At 36.5% G+C, this 24,614-nt stretch overlaps 1 protein-coding gene across 1 annotated transcript in view; it reads left to right on the top strand.

Moving 5' to 3' along the window:
* Window positions 1-2,882: 2,882 nt before the first annotated feature.
* The window catches only part of Pdzd8 (PDZ domain containing 8), a 114,203-nt gene continuing 92,471 nt past the window's right edge, over window positions 2,883-24,614 (top strand). The window contains exon 1 of the mRNA XM_003479317.5: window positions 2,883-4,009. Coding sequence (XP_003479365.2) covers window positions 3,138-4,009 — 872 coding nt within the window. The 5' untranslated portion in view covers window positions 2,883-3,137. The remainder of the gene's footprint in view (window positions 4,010-24,614) is intronic.

Here is a 24,614-nt window from a genome sequence, read left to right as displayed (position 1 = left end):
CCCATGATACACAGTCAACTCAAAACCTGCACACATCGGGTGTTACATGGACTTGTGCAACTTAGTAAAATACAGCCAGTACCGATCACACTACAGTATAGCAACCTGTTTATACAGCTACATGCCTGAAAAGACAAGTGTTTATTGTTATTAAGTTTTCTTTAACTATTAAAATAGGCTTATGTAATTTTATAAGTAATAAAGTTAAAAGCTTTTGAGCAACTATGGTCTAGAAATTGTGTCAAATAGTTTTTACTTGTGATGTTATAATTACATATACGACATTATTAATCTACATACAACATTATTAATGCCATGAAAATAAAAGCTTATTAATTAATTTTTGGAATGTATAAAGTTGCACTCAGATAATGAACTCAAACAAAAACTTCGATCACATCTGTCTATAGACTTTTTAAAACCAGTCTTCCTTGGGAAAAATATCCCTTTTTTCACAATCATAGCTTATTCATGTCATCTCGTTTGGCAGTACATATACAATGGTGAACAACTATTTTTAAGACAGAAGCACATGAAGAGTAAAGAAAATCAACTATTTCTGACAACACCTTGAGAACTCAAGAACTACAACCACTTCCATCAAACCAGACACTGATGCATTATTTTCATAAAAACAAAGTCAAACACACCACTACTTTTATCTTTAGGTTGCTCTTTTTTGTAATGTTAGAAAATACTTAAAAATAAATGTTGTCATTTATATACACTACTGTGTATTACATATTTTCTTTTTCATTCTAATTTTTTAATATATTTTATATACAGCCCAAGACAATTCCTCTTCACTCAGTGTGGCCCAGACAAGTGACATAGTTGAACACTTGTGCCCTCAGGGGACAAGTTTTGCTAGGGAACTGAATGACTAAGTAATAGATTGAGAAGATTTGGGGTCCCCAGAAGAATCTGGAAGAGTAAGGAAGAGGTGGAAGGGCCAGGGAAAAGTGTGCAAGGTGGTATGAGATTGAGCACTCATTCCCAGGAAGACATGAACCACAAGTGGGTGAAAGGTATTCTAGATCCACGATGGGTCAAACGACAATTTGAGATTTTAATCTCTAATGTGATGAGCTCCTCTGTCCTACCCCATTTCAGTCTTCTGAAACATTTAGTACAATGGTATCTGAGCATTATGAATAAGGTTTCTGGTGGAAATTGAAAAAGGATCTACATTTCCCATTTGCTTTGAAACAACAAAGTGAGAGCACAGCCCAGGAGTTAAGAGTGAGCACTAGAACAGAAGTAGCCTGAAGCCTCTAGAAATCTCGGCAAGGGTTAGAGCCTGGTTCCACAGCTAATGTCTGTATTATGGCTTCCTGGTAATAGAACCATTCTGATCTTAGCCCTGAGCATGAAATCATACATTGGTTCCAAAGCTCTGTACCTGCCTCAGCTAGGTCAGCACTCTGATTTTGTTCTGCTATAATGCAAAGTCAAGAGAATCCTTCACTTAAAGATTTTTAAGAGCTAGAGAGGAGCCTCATCCTGGGGTCTCAGGGCAAGGCAGAATCAGCCTATTAGTATGGAATATTTGACCTCTGTAGAACCAGATGTGTTGCAGTGTCCATGTGGGTGGAGAAACACAAGCATTTATGATGCAACAACTAAGTAGAGGGTGTAAGAAAAGGCATTGTTGCTAGGCAGCTTGGCTTCCTTAGCTCCATGGCTTTGGTCAAGGTGTTACTCTGCACAAACTACCACCTCTCCTTCTTCCTTGATACCTGGGATGGTTGATCTTGATTATCAACTTCATTGGCTTCAGCACCTGGGACGGTCAGGGGGGTGCTATCCTGGGGACTTTGTCTGGTCCCTGCCCCTTCACCTCCTGCTCTCTTCCAACTGTGATGAGTTCAGTGGCTTTCCTCTATCACACCACTGAAACCTATGAAGCTGAGCCAGAATAAACGCTTTCTCCTTTAACTTGTGTATGTCAGATTCATTGTCCCAGCCATGAAATGACTAATACTCCCTCTAACTCTCTCTATAGTCTTAGCAGTGTTGGCGTACAGAGTGGTGACCAGGAGTTTAGGTATTAAATCTAGGCTCCACTAGGCAACCCCTTGCAATTTCCTATGATTCTCTCAGCGCCCAAGTTCACACCTGTAAAATGAGTGGGAGCTCAGAGTAACTGCTGCAGAGATGGATTAAATGTGCTAATAATACACACAAGCTTACCAAAAACTTGACAGTGAATTCTAATCACCTGGCACACTCCCAACTCATTTAAACTTCCTTCTCATCTACATTTTGAATATCTACTTTGGTAGAGAAGTTAGTTCACACTGTACACACTTATCCTTCCCTTCCACCTTCCCAGGGCCACCCTCCGCGGACGCACAACGTCCACTGGTGGGACCCGGAGGTGGCGATGGCGCATCTGAGGCAGTCAGACCGCTCTGGTAGCTTGGCAAATGTCCCAACAGCCTGCTCAGGTCCTCTGCGCAGGATCAGCCCGCGGCCGCCAGCCCAGCTCTCATGGAGGCCAAGAGGAAGCACCACACTGCAGGAAGAAAGAGGCTGCTGCAGAGGTAACGGCGGGGACCACGGCCAACGCAGGGGGATGGGTGCGTCCGGAGATAACGGGAGGACTGCGACAAGCCGTCCGGGCCGGACCGCCAACGCTCCAATCCCTGCCCTCGGTCATCCTCCCGGGTCCGCACCGCGCCGTCAGAAGTGACAGCCTTGTGGACCCCAGCGCGCGCGGCTTGGGATGAAACCTGGGAAAGGGGGCGGGGCTGGCAGGACGCCCAAGGTGGGTAAGCAGGGCCTGAGTCCCACCGCGAACGCCGGCTGCCGGGCGACGCTGCCGGGAGCGAGCACGCACTGACGTCTGCGCCGCTCGCCCAATAAGAGGAGGCCTGGAGGAGGCGCCGTTCCCGCCCCCTCCGCTCCTGCAGCCGCCACACAGGTTGCCCCCGGGAGCGTCTGAGGCGGCGCGGGCCGCTGCAGGCTCAGGCCAGGCGGCGAGCCACCCGAGCCGGCGTACGAGGCCCAGCCAGCCAGTCGCCCTGACCCCACCGCCCGATGTCCTCAAGATGGAGGCAGCGGGGGCGGCGGCATAAAGAAAGCGGAGCTGTGGGCGCGGGGGCCCCGGCGGCCCGGGCGGCGGCAGTGGCGGGATGGGGCTGCTGTTCATGATCCTGGCGTCGGCCGTGCTGGGTTCCTTCCTCACGCTCCTCACCCAGTTCCTGCTGCTGTACCGCAGGCAGCCCGAGCCGCCGCCGGACGAGGCAGCGCGCGCGGGCGATGGCTTCCGGTACATCAAGCCGGTGCCCGGCCTGCACCTCAGGGAATACCTCTATGGCGGCGGCGGGGCTGAAGAGCCCGCCAGTGGGTCGGCGGAGGGCTCCGGGAGCCCAACCTCGGCCCCCGAGACTCCCGCCTTGCCGACGCGGGAGACCTGCTACTTCCTCAACGCCACCATTCTGTTCCTGTTCCGGGAGCTGCGGGACACTGCGCTGACCCGCCGCTGGGTCACCAAGAAGATCAAGGTGGAGTTCGAGGAGCTGCTGCAGACCAAGACGGCCGGGCGCCTGCTGGAGGGGCTGAGCCTGCGGGATGTGTTCCTGGGCGACACGGTGCCCTTCATCAAGACCATACGTCTCGTCCGGCCTGTGGTGGCCTCGGCCACCGGGGAGCCCGATGGTCCCGAGGGGGAGACCCTGCCCACCACCTGCCCAGAGGAACTGGCCTTCGAGGCCGAGGTGGAGTACAACGGGGGCTTCCACCTGGCCATTGATGTGGACCTAGTCTTCGGCAAGTCCGCCTACCTGTTCGTCAAACTGTCCCGAGTGGTGGGGCGGCTGCGCTTCGTCTTCACCCGCGTGCCCTTCACTCACTGGTTCTTTTCCTTCGTGGAGGACCCGCTGATAGACTTCGAGGTACGCTCCCAGTTTGAAGGGCGGCCCATGCCCCAGCTCACCTCCATCATTGTCAACCAGCTCAAGAAAGTCATCAAGCGCAGGCACACCCTGCCCAATTATAAGATCAGGTGAGAGGGAGCCGGGCAATAGAGGGGATCCACAGGGGCGGGGGTTCAGCTTCTGGTAACCCGGGCCTGGGTGGCCCTGCCGCCGGCCTGGAGTGGGAAGAGCAAAGGCTTATTTATATCCCCAACTCCAGCTCTCTAACTTGGACGGGCATTCGGTAAAGAGACAAACAGTGGATGCTTTCTTTGCTTCTCAGAGGCGCTGATGGAAACCCTTGCGTGTGATCCAGGGCACGGAGGTGGTTACCTGGGTGGAACTGGTGGATAATGGAAGGGAGGCCCTCGCCTTGGTCTGCGGAGTCACTTCTGGGACCGTTAAGCTAGTCCCGCGTGGTTGCCGCATTCAGAGTAGCAGCCGTGTGGCGACTGCAGCATCACCCGGGCCACAGTATGAAATTGTTGCCGGATGCGTTACGGTGCGGTGCGAAGGATGTGCGCATAGCCCCGGGCTGTGCTGTTCTGCCTAGCAAGCCCCTTTTATTTTGACACTGTGGCAACTGATGGCAGAGGTAGTAATCATTGCAAAGAAGTACTTCTTCGCGAATTGGCGAGGCGTTGGGACCCTGCACTTGGTGTACTTTTCTGTATCTTTTAAGTTGTCATCTGTCTTTCACGGTAGTTTCTGTAGCATAGGGAAGAGACTTTGACCATCAAGTATCTGCTCTCTATGACCTTAAGTTTCGCACCCAGTACTTGAAATCACTCTGCAGATATTAACTTAGTGGCAAGTAATATTTTTAATATTTTAAAGCCCTCCTTCATCCGATGGCTTCACTTTAAAAAAATTTATTTTTTAATGTATGGGTTTTCTGTTGCTATCATAGAAGAAATAGACAAGGATGCATTGTAGGGCTAGAAGCTTCATCTTCCTTAGTCTTGGAACTCCTATTAGAATAGACGGGGTTATATATGATTCTTTTAAATTTCTCGTCCTCTGTTAATTTTGTGTAGCTCAGAATGTTTGAGTCTTATGGGTGTTATCCTTTATTATGAGCTGATATCTATCTTGTATTAGCCTTACCCAACGCCCTTTCATGGACATTAACTGTTTCTCAATCACTAGTTTTCTCCCACAATCTCAAGATAATCCAGAGATATTGAGAATTTGGAATGCATTATCAATTTTTTGTGTGCCAGATGTACTTTACTAATTATGTTTTCTTTAGCAGAGTGACAGTTTAAAATTTGTGAAAGGCAGAGGAAACAATGCAATGAAATATTCCTACCGATTTCCAGAGGATGATGAACTTGGGTTTGCTTTATGGTTCCGTGATGTAGTACGTTTTGAAACCTACTTTTAAGCTCTAGAATGTAAAGTAACTAAGTTACAAATTCTTGTGTTTAAGCAGTGAGATGTTTATTTATAGCAGTGTATGACTAAGAAAGTCAGGAGAAAAAGTTGTTACAGATTTTGGTAATCTATCCCAATCTCAATTCTGATGTTTTCTGAATTGCTTTCAAGTAATAAAATTTGACTAGATTATTATTATTTGGAGGTTGTTTTCAAAATAGTCAGTGGCAGTAAGGTTGCATATCATGTTGAGTTTTTGTTTTTCATGAAGACTTGGAACTGAAAGATTTTATGAGTTAGGAAGCCACTGAGAAGTTTGTTACTTCGAATAAATCTGTAACATCACCATTTATTCAAAACTGCTTTTCAACTTATGTCAGATGGAATTTTGGAGAACATGTAGCATGGTTTGATTGCTGTATCAACTTACAAATCTTAAGTATTAAACAGCAACCTCCAAAAATGTTATTTATCTTGCTTTTCATATTAGAGGGCATCTCACCTGTCAGTCAGTAAATACTGCACTGAACATGTCATTCAGCCTACTGTGTGTCTAGGTAAGGCTTTGGTACTAAACAGAAATGATGACCTCAGCCCTTATGGAGCATAAAGTCCAGTGAAAACAATTACCCTTGCTTAAGATTTACACTAGAGTAGGGTTGATGGAGTTGAAGTAACTGGAAAGCTAATTTTAGCTTAGTAAAAGAAAAATACAAGTGTGAGGGTGAAAAAAGATGCCTCAGAAGTGTTGACTTTTTCTCTGTAAGCTGCTCTGCCAGAAGTGTTCTAAACTGGTGATATTGTGAAGCTGATTCACTTTCCATATTGAGATTGAATTACAGTCCATTGAAGGTAGATCACAATTCTCATCATGAGAATTAAGATAGATGGTGTCTATCCCATTTTGTAGATGAAGGAGTAGAGCTCAGATAGTTGAATAACTTGCTTAAAGCCACACAGGTGTTAAGTGGTAAATCCCAGCTCTGATAGGCTGCCTTTTAGAGAAAATCACACTGCATTGTTTGTAAGAATTTTTTCTTACAGTGTGCCATCAATGTAATATATGTAGGATATCTTTCCAAATTATACTAGAACTCTGGGTAGAGGTGCCTATTAAGCCTTTTTTTTTTCCCTCAGATCAGAAACTTCAAGAAGATTCTTTTAAAGTTAAATCATCAGGTTAAATCTTTGGGCACTGCTCCAGATAGAATTTCTTTTTTAATCCAACAGTTTGTATTTCCAAATAGGTCTGGCTAAATACTAAATAGCCATCTAATCTTCTTAATAGAGCTAAAGCATTAAAGAAAATTGTATTGAGTCTCCGGTCCTTTGGCACTTTGAATCATTATATAACAAATATATCTTGCCAGTTAACATTGTTGTCACTACTTCTCCCTTTATTTATTTTTCCTTTTTGCTAAAGTGAAGGGGAGTATCAGGGCAGTAGGTCTCTGATGTTTCACCTAGAGATACTCAGTAACTCAAGTGATTGATTCTTTTTTTTTTTTTTTTTTTTTTTTTTTTGGTCTTTTTCCTTTTTATCGGTACTGGGGATCGAACTCACAACCACCTGCTTGCAAGGCAGGTGCTTATGCTGCTGAGCTAAATCCCAGCCCCCAAGTGATTGATTCTTAAAGACACTTCATTTTACCCAGTTAAATATTGGGTAGTATTATTTTTTTTTAAATTGAATAAATAAAAATGAATATAATGTCTTTAAAAATTGCAACATGTAGAAAATGTATTTGCTAATTTATTGAAATTAGGAGTTTCTTGATTTAGCCATCTATTGTTAATTCTTTTTCTTAAAACATAGGCTCTAAAATAATATAGCAAAATATTTTTTAAAATCCACCCTCAAATTCATCTTCAAAGGACAGAGGTTACCACAGATATTCTTTTCTTTATTAGTAGATGTTTAGAGAATGCAATGACTATTCATCATGGGGAGTTGGTACACCTAATGTAACATTCTTTTTAAGTCCTCTTCCCTTTCCTTCCTGCTCCTCTTCCCATTTGCTAAAGATTATCTCTGTTTCCTATTATCTTTTATTGTGCTCTTTTATTCATACGTTGGGTTTCTCATATAAGGGAAACCTTGAGATAGTGAAGTTTATGTGTCTGATTCATTTCACTTAATGTTATAATCTCAAGGTATATCTGTTTTCTTACAAATGACTCAGGTTTATCCTTCTTTATGGTAGAATAGTACTCCATGGTGTATGAATACCACATTGTCTTTATCCATTCATCTGTTAATGGACATATAGGCTGCTTCCAAGATTATCTCTTACGAGCTGGGCTTCTATGGGTATGCATGTGTCACTGTAATGTGATATCTTAAGGAAAATACTTAGAAGGAATAGCTGGGTCAAATGGAATTTTTAGTTTTAGTTTTTGAGGAATTTCTTTCTGATATCCATAGTGGTCATACTAGTTTACATTCCCACCAACAATGTAGAAAGCTTCTTTTTCTCTCTTAGCCTTGCCAGGATTTGTTATAATCTGATTTCTTGATGATAGCCATTCTTTGTGGAGTAATACAAAATCTCAATGTTGGTTAGTTTGCATTTTTTTAATAGCCAGAAATGTTGAGCCCTTTTTTTTTTGCATGTATTTATTGGCAGTTTATACTTCTTTTCAGAAATGTCTACTCATTTTAGTTGCCTATTTTTGATTGGGTCTTTTATTTTAGGGAGTTTGACTGTTTTTTAGTTCTTTTTATATTCTTAGATATTAATCCTCTGTCTGAGGAATAGCTGGCAACTATTTTTCCTCATTCTGTACATTTCTTCTTCATTCTGTTGGTTGTTTCCTTTGCTGTGTAGAAGCTTTTTAACTTGATATGATTCCCATTTGTTAATTCTTTTGATGTTATTTTTTGTGATGTACTTTTTGGGGTTCTGTACAGAAAGTTCTTGCCTATGTCTATGTCTTCAAGAGTTTTACCTATTTTATCTTGCAGCAGAGTATGTGCTTCAACTTTAATATTTAGATCTTTGATCCATTTCGATTTAGTACATCATTAGAGATAATGGGTCTATCTTCAGTTTTCTATATGTGGATAGACGATTTTTCTAGCACCATTTGCTAAAGAGACCTCATCTTTCCTTCAGTGTGTTTATGGCTCCTTTGTCAAAGATCAGATGGCGGAATATATTGGGGTTGTTTCTGTATCCGCTTTTCTGTTCCATTGATCCACATGTCTGTTCTGTGCCAATACCACAGTGTTTTTATAACTAGCTTTGTAATATAACTTGAAATCTGGTATTATGATGCATCCTTTTTTGTTTTTGTTGCCCAAGATTACTTTTGCTATTCTGGTCTCTTTGTGTTCCATGTAAATTATAGGATTGTTTTCTCTAGCTCTATAAGAAATACTTTTGGTTAGATTGCATTAAATCTATATGTCAGTTTTGGAAATATGGCCATTTTGACAATATTGGTTCTGCTTATCTAGAAATAGGGGGTATCTTTCTATTTTCGGATGTCCTTTTTGATCTCTCTCTCTCCCCTTCCTTTTTTTAAAAAGAATACTCTAGTTTCTTTGTAGAGGTTTTTCATTTCCTTGGTTAAGTTAATTTCCAAGTATTTCCTTTTTCTAGACATTAATGTGAATGGCATTGTTTTCTAATTTCTTTCTTGGTAAGTTCATTATTGATGTATAGAAATGCTATTGATTTTTGTATTGATTTTGTACCCTGCTGTATTTTTAAATTTGGTTATTAATTTGAGGAGTCTTTCAGTGGAATTTTTTGAGTCTTCTATGTAAAGGATCGTGTCAATCTGCAAATAATGATAATTTGAGTTCTTTCCTGGATGTATCCCTTTTCTTTCTCCTGCCTGGTTGCTCTGGCTGGTATTTCAAGTATTGTATCAAACAAGAGTGATGATAGTGGACGTTCCTGTCTTATTCCTAATTTTAGAGGAAAAGCCTTTCAGCATTTCTCCTTAACATCTAAACGTGAAATCTGAAGAATATCACTCAAGAGGGGAGGGCTGGCTGTTTAGGGATTAGATTCATATGCATATTAGATTCTTACTGATTCTTACTGATCCTAGAGTAGTCTTGCCTTGTAAACAGTATGCATTGGTTGCTTACTGGAAGAGCAAATTCAATTTACAGTTACTGTTTTTGTGTAGCTTTTTAATTCCCAACAATAGTAAGTAGAAGAGTTCACATTACTTTGTTTTCTGTCTTTTGTTAGGAAAAAAATGGAATGTCTTATAGTGTCACCTCTGTATAGTATTCTTCATAATGACAAGAGAATGGAAAAAACTCTAGTAGAGTTTTGGTAGTTAAAACAGTGTAGAAGCTGCTGATGCTTGTTTAGCCTTAAAGTCCAAAAATTTGAAACCTTTACCTGAGTAAATGGGAATACTTAATAGCTAAACAACAAAGAGTGATCATTTTTACTAGTCATTGACCATTATATTTTTGAAGGGACTTTCATTGAGAAATTTTATTTTTAAAAAAATGTTGTCTATATAATGGTGAATTTTTAAAAGTTATTCTGCCAGAAAGCAAAAATCCCTTGAAACACTTGTACTTCTCTGGCAACAGATGTAGATGGTGGCTGCTTTTCAAGAGTTTGGTGGATATTTTGCTTTAGTGGAATGAATCATTAATTGACTATATAAGCATTTACTTTTTGACCTACTAAATGCAAGTTTAGCAACTCTATATTTGTCTTTAAGGAATATGAAACCCAGGGAAAACTTCACTTTATAGGTTTATTGAAGGTCTTCTAAGCGTGACTATCTTTGTCCTGGTTGTTTTATCATTTACTCCTGAAAAACTTGTGCAAAGTTTTTGTGAAAAATTTTCAAGTATCTTTAGTGATTGGAGAGTAAGGAGTATAACTGTCTTTATTAAGGATGTGGATAATCTGTATGACTATCTTCAGAGAACTAAATTAGGTATAGTTTGGAGAGCCTTGTACTCTACACTGTGTTTCATATGTAATTTGTTTCTCCTTTGATCTTCCAAATGAGGAAGAAAAAGTTTATTCTTAATTATAGCATTTAATTTTACTTATTTTAGGTAAAGGTGGTTTTAAATAATCCATTTAGTATGTCAAGAAATAAATGCTTATAAAGTCAGTGATCTTTCCCACTGCAGCATATCTACCAAACTCTCCAAAACTTTCAGAGTAAGTTTCACTGAAAGATGAAAATCATTTGTGAAATTAAAATAATTATTCACTCATATTTTTTTCTTCTGTTTATGGACAACTTTTAAAAAGTGTTTTAAGTTAGAAAAATACTTAGCTGTCAAAATTCCTTAATGATTATAATAATCATAATTTTACTAATGTGAGTAGGAAATGTTAACCTTTAATACTTTGGGATACTGGAGATAATGGCATTAGTGTATTATTTTAGCTATGTGGCATAATGAAGTAGCTAATTTTTAATCTAGTGTATTTTTTCTTATACTACTGATCAAAAATCTGTTTCTATAGCTCTCATAAATGGAATTGCAAAATCATCTTTTTAGAGAGTAATTATGAAGTCATTTGAAACACATTTGTAGTGAGTGCTTACGGCAGACTATCAGGATAGTGAGCAGGATGTGGGTGATAAAAGTCATTATAAAGTAGTTCATGCTGCATGTTGCTTAGTTTTCTAAAGAAACAAAGAATAATTAAAGTCATAATGACTTTTGGATATACAGTGGTCTCTCGGTTACTGAACTTGATTCTTTTCATGATTTTGGTCATAGAATTTATTCTACCATTCTAGTTACAATCTAATCATGGAGTGAATTCTTCGATCAGAATCATGGAAAGAACTAAGTTTGTGAACTGAAATGCAACTGTATTTTAGAACAGTTTTGTCAGAAAAAAGAATGGAAGAAATCAGTGTCGGTGCTAAGACAATCAGTTGATTATTGTTGTGTACAGTGTGAATGAAGGGAAACATATAATTCAGTGTAACTGAACTAACAGGGCATTGGAATGCACCCCTCGCAGATAAGGGAGGAATACTGGACAATATATTGTGATTTTAGTTGCATTAGTATACTTAAGTATACTTAAGTATAGTATACTTTGGTGCTAATATTACTACTTACAAGTTGGTTTTTCTGAAGCTGCATTAAATTACTGTGATTTAGGCTTTTAAAACTGTTTAGATAGAAAATAATGTACTGATAAAACCTTGCTCTAGAAATTTAATTTGTACGTGGAGGGGACAGGAATAATTATGAGGAGGTTAGGTTCCAAGTGGTAATGTACAGGCGAATTCTACAATTTGTTCCAGGAAATAGCCAAAGTAGATCATCATAAAGTAGATTGTTTGAAGAAGTATGCTTGACCAAACATTTAATATTAACTTACAGATATTTTTGGCCATCTATCAGATAAACAGGGACAGAGGTAATAAAATAAGTTGTTAAGTGTATGTATTCCAGACACCATATAGGCAGCCCACACCTTGATATCTGGTGCCTATGTGGAAGAGGTGTGTCTTTCATTTTTACAGATATAGAAACTTGAGTCTTCAGAGGGATTCAAGGGGATTGATGACTGTCTCAAAGTCCTAAATAAAATAAAAGTTCTAGACTCTGAAAGCCCTTTCTGTGTTATTTCTATAGCGAGAAACCATTTATAACTCTTAAATCAGGGATTACCTACACATTAAGATTGACTTTTATGTTTTGAACTGTCAAGTTGCTTAAAAGAAAAAGATGTGACAAACTACATCTGCAAATTAAAAAAAAACTCTCTGGCCTTTTACAGAAAAGGTTCACAGATCCCTGCTTTTATCCCTTAAAAAAGGGTTGGGGACTAAAACATGCTGAAAAACCTAAAAAAAAAAAAAAAAAAAAAAAAAACTTAAAATCCTTATTTTAAGAAGAGTGTATGTGTATATACATTGGAAGTACTTCTTGACCTTTTTTGAAGATTCTTTTTGGACAGCTATGGTTAATTTCTGTAGAAGAATGTATAAGCAAATTTTTCCTTAATTTCATAATTCTTAGTTCCCTTAAAATCTGCATAGAATTCTTTGATTTAAGGTTAAACTGGAAACAGAGAGGATGCAACTTTGTTGCCGTAGGTAGGTATAACTAAAACTAGTAGCAGGCTAACATGAATGTAAAACACTTTGTAATTGTTAGGTATTTCTAAAAAAACTGCAGGGAGAGATAGCCTTCCCCCTCATTAATTGTAACATGCCTCTTCCTCCTCCTCCTCTTTTTGTCTCTTGGTGAGATTCTTAATAGCAGGATGAAGCACTCTGAAGCAACAGAAGTAGCAATGAAAAGTATCTGATGTTTCAAGTTGAATTTTACACTAAATAGCTGGTTTAAAAGTTAGGTATTGTACAGACTCAACATTTGTTCACACAACATTCTCCATGTTCTCAGGACAGTTCCACCAGGAAATAAATACTGTTAAATCACTATTCCACTTCAGTGTCATCGAACATTACTGATATTTTTTCTTTTTTGAGTGGGGAACATAGCATCAGAGAACATGCTTTACTAGAAAATCATAAAACCAAGTACCTGATAATTAGCAGACATTATAGGGTACCTCTAATATCCCTCTTACCAAATTGCTAACGCTTGCAATTAACTTCATACTATACTTGACTAGGGGAAGGTGAGACTTGAGGTGCTGTTTACCTTCAGATGAGTAGAACTTCAGATGATAAGAGAATGCTAGTACTGTGAGATTATTTAATTTTCTCTTCTTCTATTTCTAAAAAAAAAAGTATAATTTGTTATTAATCTGTGAAAACACAGCACCCTGCTCAGTATTCCAGTTTTAGCATCTTCTGTATCCTGGATTTTTGAATATACCAGCTTCACTTAAGAGATACATGGGATTACACTGATTAGTAATGCCAATAAATTACCCACTTTCTTAGGGTCTTTTTCTCCTCAGTTTCTTAAGTAGTCTAAAAAAATGGTATATAAACATCCTTCTAGATATATTTTTGAATAGATCCTGCCATGTTGGTTTTTTTAAGGTGTTTTTCATTTGGGTTTTGTTTTATTATTGCAGGTAATCAAATAGTATTGAATAGTTAAAATACTGGAAGTGAAAAGTATATTCCCCATTTTAATTTTGTCCCTGTGATATAGCCAGTGTTAAATTTGAGGTCTACACTTAACTGTTTGCACCAGCATAAGCCTCTATATTGTGTACTGAAGAGATGCCTTATCCCTCTCAACTCTTCCTTTTTCCCATCCTCGGTCTTTTGTAATAAAATGAGAGTATGGTATAAATGTGATCTTGCCAATTGGTTTATAAGTGTAACATGGACATCTTTCCAGACAGTATACATGAACCCAGCTCCTTCTCTTTTTACTCTAGGTCTTACAGTCTGCCTCAGCTCTGTCTTCCATCTGTTCTCCGGCTGTTTACGCCTTTTGGCTCTTTTCATACTCCTAACATGTTCTTAACCACAGGGCCTTTTCTACTCCCCTTTTTGGAGCATTTTTTTTCCCCATAGAAAGTGAAAGGCTCACTCCATCACATTTCCAGTCTCTTAAATATTACCTTTCAGGCTGGGGATTTAGCTCAGCGGCATAAGCACCTGCCTGGCAAGTGTGTGGTCATGAGTTCAATCCCTGGTACCAAATAAATAAATAAATATTACCTTTCAACACTGAGTGAATTCTTTAAATGATGACTTTTCCCCCTACAAACTTTTTTTTAAAAGTTTAATATGTGTATATGTATCTGGGATAAATTTTCACAAAGTTTCACATGGGAATTTATTCATTCTTTGACTTGGAGCCTGTTCTTAGAAACTATACTATGCAGACATCAGTAATTGCTAAATAGTATATCTGGTGTTTGTGTTGTGTGTGACAGCCATGTAAATGAAATGAGGTGATTTTGAATTAGTCTTTAAAGAACATCCATAGTTTTTTTTTATTTCTTAAAAAGAATGTATGGAACATTTTTTTTTTCTTAAAGAGTGCAGTTGTAAATACAGGCTAATGACATGTAACTCAGTACCATCATACAATCAGTGTTGGAGTATTCTAACCCCCCCCCCCATACAACTATGCATGTACAATACGTGGCACCGTTAGCCAATCGAGATCTCAAGCAGTTTATGGTGACTTTGAGGTCTGTGCTGGTACCATATGGGTACCATCCCTTCTCATTTTCACACACAGCACCAAACAGATGAGTTTTCATCCTTCTCTAACATTCTAGAAACCTTAGTTTTTAAACTTCACATTCTTAGAAAAGTAAATATTGAGAAACTGTATTATACTTTTTCTGGACTGATACAGAATAACAGTGACACTCATTTCATTATTCTGGTGAGTAATTGCCAGTTTTTGTGAAATCAGCTAAATGCTTAAAAACACGTTTCTCTTTATTTTCTAATCGTCGTGTTGGGTATTTATGCTCAGCAGTTCTTCATGTATTATAACAAGAATGGAACTGATAACATGATGAGTGGGGTCCTGACATATCTGAGCTCTAATTTGTCTGGTGTTGTATAGGAGTTTTCTTATTTCCCAGCATAATTAGTTCTTGTTGCTATTTAATTAACAAGAGTTTTTTAAATATATTAAGTACCTATTACATTTACTTGGGTTATTGGTAAAGAAGTACCAGTTAAATGTGTTTGTGACCCATTATGTTTAGAAATGGTATTTGTTCTCATATCAACTCTATTATTGCCTGTAGAATCTACAATTATGTGACTATTGTTTTTTGCTTTAAAATCTTAAGTAGCAATAAGATGTCATTTCTCTTTCTTGCTGTCTACAGGAATTTATTTATACTTAGATGCTGTTCTTAAATACAGTTGCACTATGCAACAAGAATATGTGCTAAATAGAATATCTGGTGTTTTTGCTTATGCTACTTTTTTAAACCTTTTCATGCAATGGCTTTTTAAAAATTACATACTAGATTGTACTAATGCTCATTACTGTTACTCTAATGCTCGTGATTATGGTTGATGACTCTGCTACCTTAGCCATTTGGTCGCACAAGTAGGTTTTTGTAAGTTGCTGTGGCTGAGATAAGCCTTCTAGTGTTTGTGTAATAGTTATTTTACAACACATTAAAAACCTTGCTTTTGTGATTATTAAGTACATTGTTATTCTCCATAAAATTTAGGACTAGCATGGTAAATAGTACCAACTGAATTTAGTTCAGACATTTTAGTATTAATAAAATACGAGGAGAAAATTCTTGACAATCTGAGTCTACAAAAACGCCCATAAATAGATCTAAATGATAGTCGTTTTGTTGTTGTTGTTTTAGTAAATTGCTTATGTAAAATAACTGATTAAATTACTCAAAATATTTGAACTTCTTTGTACTGCAGGATTAGGATTTGAACTCAGTTCTGACAGTCATGGCAGTCAATGAGTCAAGAATTTATCAAACTGGGGCTGGGGATTTAGCTCAGTGCAAGCGGGCAGTCATGAGTTCGATCCCTGGTACCGATAAAAAAGGAAAAAGACCAAAAAAAAAAAAAAAAGAATTTATCAAACTATATTCTGGTTATAATTGTTGGCATTTAGGGAATATCTGTGCTTTGAATGTTTCTCTTGAAAGTAACTTAGCCTATTGCACTGAAACAGAATTTAAAAATAAGGAAAATTTTCCATTTTTGTTATTAGTATTACCTTGTTGGTTTTATGTGTCTTTGGACAAGTAATGCAACTTTTTATTTTTGAGACCTTGCAATAAAATTCTAAAATTTAAAATTCTAGAGAAAATATGGCTGGCATTTTTTAGTTTTCACTTCCTTATTATTTTTATTTTTTTGCTTCCTTATTATTTTTGCAGGCTGCATCTTGTCCTAGCATAGGTCTAATGTAGAGATTTCTCTCAAAGTGTTATCTTACAAAATTTTCATTTAATTCCAGCTTGAGTGAGATAGTTATAAACATGAAGATATACAGGTAATAATAAAATTATTTATACTTCAGAGGAGGATGTCTTGCTTTTATAAGATTAGAGAAAAATAAGGGAAAGCTGTGCGGTTATAACCTTAAAGTATTGATGTTCCCATTTCTCTTGTTCAGATCTTTCTCTGTTCTTCATATCTGGAATGGAGTTGTCTGATACATCTGACTGGCTAGAAGACCAGACTTCTGTATTATATATCTCATTGTCTGTGTCTGTACTGTAGTAGAGGGTGGGTAGCTTAAGGTGTGTTCTTTCCCCTTAGTCTACAAGGTTTTGATTTATTCAGTAAAAGTTTCATGTCATTTTTGCTCAGTGTACAACGACTGCAGAGAATTCATGCTAAAACGTAGTATTTTCTGACTTACAATTTTAGAAGGGTTATCACGATTATGAATTGTTACAGCCTAATTCAGTGGTTTACAAAGCATGATTGGGACACCCCTTTGGAGCTCCTAGGCTTTTACCAAGGAGTCTAAGTCAAAACTGTTCAATAACTGAAATGTTATATGGCTTTCTCATTCTTTTGCAAGTGTATGATGTTTTCCAGTTGCTAAATATGTGATGACATCATCACCCTGACAGCTAGTGGAATTTGTTCATTCTTCTGTTGTACTAACAGCTGTCATTTAAAAAATTATCATATAGTAAATATTAACCTACATAATCAACAGGTCCTAGAGTCTTCAATGTAATAATTTAAAATAGTATATAGGGATCCTAAAAACAAAATATTTAAGAATCATTGGTCTAATCTGAATTTATTTTCACCATATGTGAAGAAAGACTGACCTCTGTTGCTTCACTTTTTCAGTCACCTTTAGTAAATGTTAGATACATGTGTTTTTTTCAGTTGCTGTCTAATATTGTCCATCTTTGTATTATAAAACTCACAGGGCTGAGTGGATCTGCTGTTTTGACTGTACTGTTTACTCTGTGATCATAGACAAATCACTCGCACTTCCTTAGCCTTAGTTTCCTCATAGGTAAAATCATGGTGCCATACATTGTTATGAGAAGTCCTGAGATTTAAGGGTGTCTATTAAAGTATTATGTAATTTACAGAAGTGCTAGAAATGTGTGAAGTGGTAGGTTTTATATTCTCTTGAAGAGGTATTTGTTGGGGAGGGGCTGATAAGAATAAGCTTTGTAAAAGCTGAAAATTTTGATTTATTTAATCATAGACTATGGTAAGGGACCCCTCACTTTGATATGAACTTAAAAGAATATGAGATTTAGCAAACATGGTCAATCTCATGTGGTCTTTATCTCTCCATTGCATAGGATATCAGTCAACACTGATTCACCTTTGAGTTACCAGCTATTTGACTTCTTTTTATCAGTAACCTAAAGTCTCTATTATCACTCTTTCATTCAGCGTATATATAGAACCACTTAAGAAAATTGTGAGGTGTTTTTAGATCTTGACTATTCTTTCACAAAATTAGGAGTTTGAATAAAAATGAGCATTATAAAACAGAAAGATATATGGGTGAGTGGAAAGAAGTTTTTTCTTTTTTTTTTTAACAATGTGTTATTTTTGGTCTTAGTTCTCTAACTTTTAGGAACACTTTTTTTCCTCCATAGAAGTACAGAAATTAAAATCTTTTTCTCAAGTGCAGACTTTTTTGCAACAGTAGTACACAGCAAGGAATTCCATAAATAGAACAAGTCTCCTTGGCTGTTCTCTTGTCATTTTATTAATGCATTCATTGAAACTTAGTTATAAAACTTAATGACAAAAGTTTAGAAAGGTGCTATCTAAAATAGAAGCTATAGATATAACAGCTGTTCTTAATTTGTTCTCTTGCAATTGCAAGTTGATGGTATCACAGAGGACATGGCTAAAAAAAAACTCATGGGGACTGAAATCATGGTCATGTGGAATCTGAAACTGGAAGACAAATAACCATGGTCTTAGACCTTGTATATGATGAATGCTGAGTCCTTGTATATGATGAATGCTGAATTCTTGGAAAAGGAAAGACGCTTGATATCTGACATGTCTGTAGAGGTCCAGCCTTTTATAGATAAAAAGGAAGTTTGACAGGTAGAATATCTAGAACACTTCATTGTGCCAAACGTTTTATGAGAAAATTGTCATCCAGTCCTTACAGTAATTGTACAAAATATGTGCTATTGCTATTTTCCTTCTACAGATGAAGAAACGGGGGCTCTCAAAATGCAGTGGCTTGCACAAGATCTCAACACTAGTATTAGCCAAAACTCAACACTAGGTATTGACTCTAAATCTTATGTGCTCATCAACACCACCACTTGTGAAAAAGAAGCAGAGGGATGAGGAAGAAATAACACACAATCTAAGAGAAGATGTAAAAGAAAAAAAAATTTTTTTTGGTGCTGGGGATCAAACTCATGACCGTGTGCTTGCAAGGCAAGCACTTACGCTGCTGAGCTAAATCCCCAGTCCCTCTATAAAAAATTTTTAACAGTAATGCACAATTCATTAACTACCCAATTAATGTTCATATTTTCTTGATGCTGTAGGCCTTTTTTTTTTCTTTTTGGTACTAGGGGTCTAACTCATGTTTGCCCCCGTTTCTTCATCTTGCTTAGCATGTATGAAACTCTAGGTTCAATTCCCAGCAAAAGGAGGCGGTGAGAGAAAAATTATCTGGGTAGGTTATTTCTAATTTTCTTCTTTTTTGATGCTTCTCCACTTTTAACCAGTGTAAGATACCTACCTTAATAGTTGATTGAATGGTACAGTGCACAGTACTGTTATCACATCAGTCTACTTTAACTTGTGAATGATGTTAGGAATAAAACAAGCATGGCTTCCACCAAAAGCAGCTAACCTTATCAGGTTAGTGCATTCAAATGAACACTGGCCTGGGTGTCAGTGTACCTATGTTAAGATTTTGGGAATATTTTTAATCTTTTTAAGTTTCCAATATTCTCAGTAAAATCAAAGAAATTATTGGATATGTATAGAATTATCATTCATGTTTAATATTTCATGGTCTAAATTAATATTTGGAAGTTTTTGTTTGTTGCTTCCAAATATTCATGATATTCTTCAAATTGTTTATCTTTCTTTGAACTTATTAAATAAATTGAATGATAAGATTATTTTCTTAAATGATGTTAAGATGGAACATTATGTTAAATACTAGGCAATTTGAGATTCACAACCAGTATCTCTAAAAATAGAATTTAGAGGAAAATCAGTTGTTAGAAAAAAAAGGACCACAGACTAGTTGGCAGAGTTCACTGTGAGAACGAGTAGTAATGAATGAGATCCAGATCTTATCTGCTCTAAGGCATAAGGCTCCCATGGCCTTACGAAAGATAAAAACATGTATAATGTAATATTTAAAACTAGAGCATAGTTTTAAAACAACAGACCAGTGAAATTTCATGCAGTTTTTCATAGCATAATTAAGTTATGCCATTTTATCATTGAATAACTTTATTTCAATGGTATGTATCAGATGTCAACTAATATGCCAGCTGCAGTAAAAAAGAAAGAACCACCGGGATAGAGGAAAGGAGAAAAGAAAGAAGGGAAAAGATTTTATATTATATATGTATTATGTATGTATATACAAGATAGATAACAGCTCTACTAATCTCAGTTCATCAAAAAAAGTTTGTGTTTTCATTGTTCAGTTGATCATTTTTTATTCCTATATCTTTTAATCTGAACAACTACTTTGAAGATACAATACACAATTTATTAACTATTGTTAATCTATTATTTTGTTTTGAAATTCTGTATCATTTTTTTAAATTCTAAAATTAAAAAAAAAAAATTCCAATATGCCAGAATGCCAGGGAACTGAAGCTAAGTAGTACTATTTGCTAGTGTGGTACTAAATGTTCATTACGTCATGTAATCCTTACAATAGTACTTCCGAGAGAGGTGTAATTATCCTTCTTTTGCATTTGGGAAAACTGATACTTAGACAGTTTCCTCAATGTTATGTTTTAGGGAAATGGCTCAACAGGATTCCAGGCCAAGCCCTCTGGCTTCAGGCTTTGTTTTTAGCCACTGCTGCATACTGCTTCTAATAGATGCTTTTTTCCTGTGGTAACTCACAATGTAGTTGAGTGGATAGAGCCAGTCAGGGAGAGAGAGAAAAAGACAGAAATAGGCATATAAACAAGGTGAGTAGTAGTACAATAAAAGTGTTCATAAAGTGCTTTTAGAACGCATGAGGAAGCAGTTACTGCATAGTACTGCATGGTAAAAGGGAGGAGCAGGCTTCAGAGAAGACATGCCTTTAAAGAAGAATTTGGAAAGTGTAAAGGAGTTTACTATGTAGGGCTGTGTTTGGGTCATTCCATAACAAGTATTTCACACATACATTTGAAAGCAGTGTGTTGTATAAATATATACAGCTTTCTGTCAATTTGTTTTTTAAAGTTTTTTTTTTTAATTTTAAAGAGTAAAAAACAGCAAAGCAATATAAATAACACAGAACTTCAAGACAACAGCAAGTCAACACTGGCTACAATAATGTCTCTTGTTTTCTTCAAAATAGTTGTCCATAACTTCTTACACAATAAGTTAATAGAAAACAAAATAGTATAAAAGCAATCAAAACAAAAGAATGAGAGTCTTATGAGTCTTTAAAACCAGACAATAGTAAATCAGTAATGGCTACCACAATGACTTGTTTTCTTCAAAATAACTGTCCATACCTTCACACATAAATTATTTTTTTAAAAAGGAAATACTCTCACATGCATTTGTGAGTGTTAAATAAGTAATATATGTACACAAAGCTCTTATAATAATGCCCAGCACATAAATGCTAAGTAAATACTACTATAGGTGTATGAAGAAATAAGAGTGAGGCTTTTAGTTGCAGTGATAATAGTCATTGTTAATAACTAATTTTGTGGGCAAGTCACTCCACTTCTCAGGGTTTTAGTTTTCTCATTGAAAACAAGATTAGCCTAGTTAATGTCTAAAGTTTGAGGGATGCCCTTTCATCTCCTGTTTGCTGACAAATTGATGGAATTTTTAAGATTATTCATGTTATGAATATTCTTACTAATTGTGTTAATATCCATCATGTAGAAAAAACTTTTAGACAAAAAGAAAATTGTTTTCTTAAATCATTAGTGTGTTACACTTTGTAGTAAATCTGATTTTGGAGGGACAGGGCTGGGGGCCTGGTACAAGGTATCAAACTCAGGACCTCACAAATTGTATCCCTGGAGAGAACTTGTGATACTAAATATGGAACAGACTATAGACTGTGTTGACAGGTACCTCAAAAGTGCTACAGAAACTTTAAAAATTCTGTTTCACAAGTAACACTTTTGTAGCACCTTATAGTTTATAAGGTGCTGGATATGAATTAATCTTACTTTATTATTATAGATAGAAAAAAAGGATATGTTATCTTTCCTTATTTGAGTAAAAATTTGAAACCAGTCTTTCTAAAGTGGAGTTGAGTCTATCATCTATATTTGGATTATTCTACATTTCGTGTTCATTTCAATAGTACCTTGTCTCCTTGATAAGTTCTAATCTGCTTAATACTGCATGCTTTTAGTGATACAAGGCTTACTCTGCATTGAAAGGGACTGTGTCCATTTTTTGACTAGCTCTGTTAAAAGGGTTTTTGTTTTTTTTTTTAATTGAACTGAAAACTAGCTGATTGATCAAGGACACAAGTTCCACTCAAGCAGGACCAAGAGATGAAGAGTGGGAGTGGAGGAGAGAAGGGGAACGTAAAAAGGTTTAAGATGTGTCATGTGCATGTACCAACTACCCACAATGAATGTAATCACTGTGTCACAAACGTGAACTTAAAAAAAAAATAATGAAGATGAAAATGGAGGAAGGGGAATTAAAAAACAAATTCAGGTACAGTACGCCGCTTGGTGTGGTAGTGCACACCTGTAATCCCAGCACTTGAAAGGCTGAGGTAGGAGGGTTGCCAGGAGTTCAAGGCCAGTTGGGCTCCATGGTGAAGTCAAGGCCAGTCTGAACTAAATACATAATGAAACTTTGTAACAAAATAAAAAAGATATGTTAAGTATATGTACCTATTCCCTAGGATGAATGTAAACATTATGTACTACCAACATGTGCTAAGAAAAAAGTTTTCAAAAAGACAGTAGATCTAGATCTCAGCAATTTTTCATATTGGGTTTGTTGTAAACCTTTTTTCTGTAGTAATCACAGTATTTACAACAGTTTTACTGCTGTCATGTGATGACGATGTCACCAGTTGGCATTTAGTGTGCTTTATAGGGAAATCTTGAAAAGACCTCTTAGAGGGAAAATATATTTTAGATTAAAAGATTACCTCTAATCCACATATGAAAAGGTTTGTTATCTCTTATAGGTGTGAAAGTAAATATAGATTTTAAATTTTACTAAAGTAATACACATTTTGAAATTAAAATTTTCCTTTAAACTTCTATTAAAATATAACTTGCTGCCTGAAAAATATACTAGTTATAAAGTTCAGCTCAATGAATTTTGACAAAGGGAATAGACCTGTAAAACCAGAATTCAGAAAAGCAACAAAATTTTAGTGGCAGCAACTAAGCCCCTTGTAAGCTATCCAGTAACTCTTTCCTGTGCTGCCTAAAAATACCTACTTTCCTGATTTGAAGCATCATGGCTTTAAAAAAATTTTTTTAACCGATTTTTAAACTTTATGTATATCAAATCACACTGTATCTACTCTTTTTCCTTTTCTGTTCGTTTCTTTCACTCTATAATATATGCGATTACTCCATATTGTTAATTATGCCTATAAAGGTAGTTTCTTCATTTTATTTTCTGTATTTTGAATATTCCACTGTGTGAATTACAGTACCTCAAGCTAACTATTCCACCAATGATGGGCTGTTGAATAGTGTTGAATGACTATTCTTGAACATACCTGTTTGAACATTTGTATATATTTGTGTTGGTTAGAACTAGGAGAATTGCTAAGCCATAGTCCATGCATCTCTTCAGATTTAGTAGATACTGAAACAAATTTTCAAAGTACAATAGTTACAATAGTCTATACCAGCAGTTTTGCATTATGTTCAGCATTTCATATTGTCTTTTTTTGTTTTATTTAATGTGCCTAATTTAAAAAATACATGGAAGAGAGGCTTGATAATGAAAATCATCATTTATCTCCCTGAAACCCTGTATTTTTCTGCCCTGAGTTACACTCTTGAGAAGCAATCATTTGTATAACTATTTCTCTTTTTAACAGTTGCTGAGAAGCATTGGTCAAGAGCACAGGTTCCAAAGCTAGATGGCTTACATTTGTGATTCTGCCACTTACTAGCTGTGATGTTTGAGCAAATTATTTAAATATTATGCTAAGTATTCAATAAATATTACTGATAAAAATAATCATAGCATTACTTCTTTGTCACTAAACTGTCATATAGCTGTTCTTAATTCAGCAACTTTAGACATTGTCTTATCTGTTATTTTTTAATAGAAGATTTCGAGTAATCTCCACTTTTTTTCCCAGCTTTTTTCCCAACATAATATCACTGTTTTCTTTTCATTCATTGAACTATATCCTTATTCTGATACAGTTGATCATAGTTCTGTTCATAGTTTTCTTTTTTTTTTAATTTAAAAGGAAAAAGAAAAAACAAAACAAAACAAAGCAATGTAAGGGTACAATTAATACAGAGCTACAAAAAAAAAAAAAAAAACAGTAACAAATCACCAGTTAATAGATTACAATTATCATCTTAGAGAAAGTTGCTCAAGTCACATTATCAAAACATACAAAGTGGACAAACAGTGAGACTGCAAACAGTTGTGTTCAATGATCCAACCAAAAACATTAATATGGTCATCTATTTAACATCCCTAAAAATACTTGCAGTTGTATACTTTAGAGCACTTTTTTTTCCTCTCTTTTTTACAACAAAATTTACACATTTTGAGTTTTATTACTCCTTAGCTCTTATTACTTTTTTTTTTTTTTGGAAGAGAATAAAGTCAAATATGGCAAAACACAGCTGTCAGTCAAAACCAAGGGTAGACATAGCACATGATGTATAAACAGAGTACAAGGTTATCGACAATGGTTACCATAATGCCTCTTGCTTCCTTGAAAAGAATTGTCTATCTCATAAGGTATTATAAAGTTGAACAAAACAGTAAGGAACAAGACCAATAAAACCTAAACCTTGTAAACTTTACAGGACTTCCAAAGAAGATAATAGTCAAACCAGAATGGGCATCATAGTGAATCTTACTGCCTTCAAAGTAGTTGCCTATACCCTCAAACTTGATGCTATCATACAAAACGGAACAGCGTCTAATCAGTCAAAACAAGATAGTGGGAGTATTACAGGACTTCAAATCAAGTTAATAGGAAATCAAATAAGTTACTATAATATATCCTGCTAATTTTTTTGATTTTTCCCCTTAGTTAAAAAAAATCATAAAAAGTAGTATTTG

This window comes from Cavia porcellus, unplaced genomic scaffold (assembly GCF_034190915.1).
Source record: "Cavia porcellus strain 051 isolate PalLab524CR breed Dunkin Hartley unplaced genomic scaffold, mCavPor4.1 scaffold_2, whole genome shotgun sequence".
NCBI lineage: Eukaryota > Metazoa > Chordata > Mammalia > Rodentia > Caviidae > Cavia > Cavia porcellus.
The sequence above is the reverse complement of the archived record's forward strand: the minus strand, read 5'-3'. Positions and strand labels throughout refer to the sequence as shown.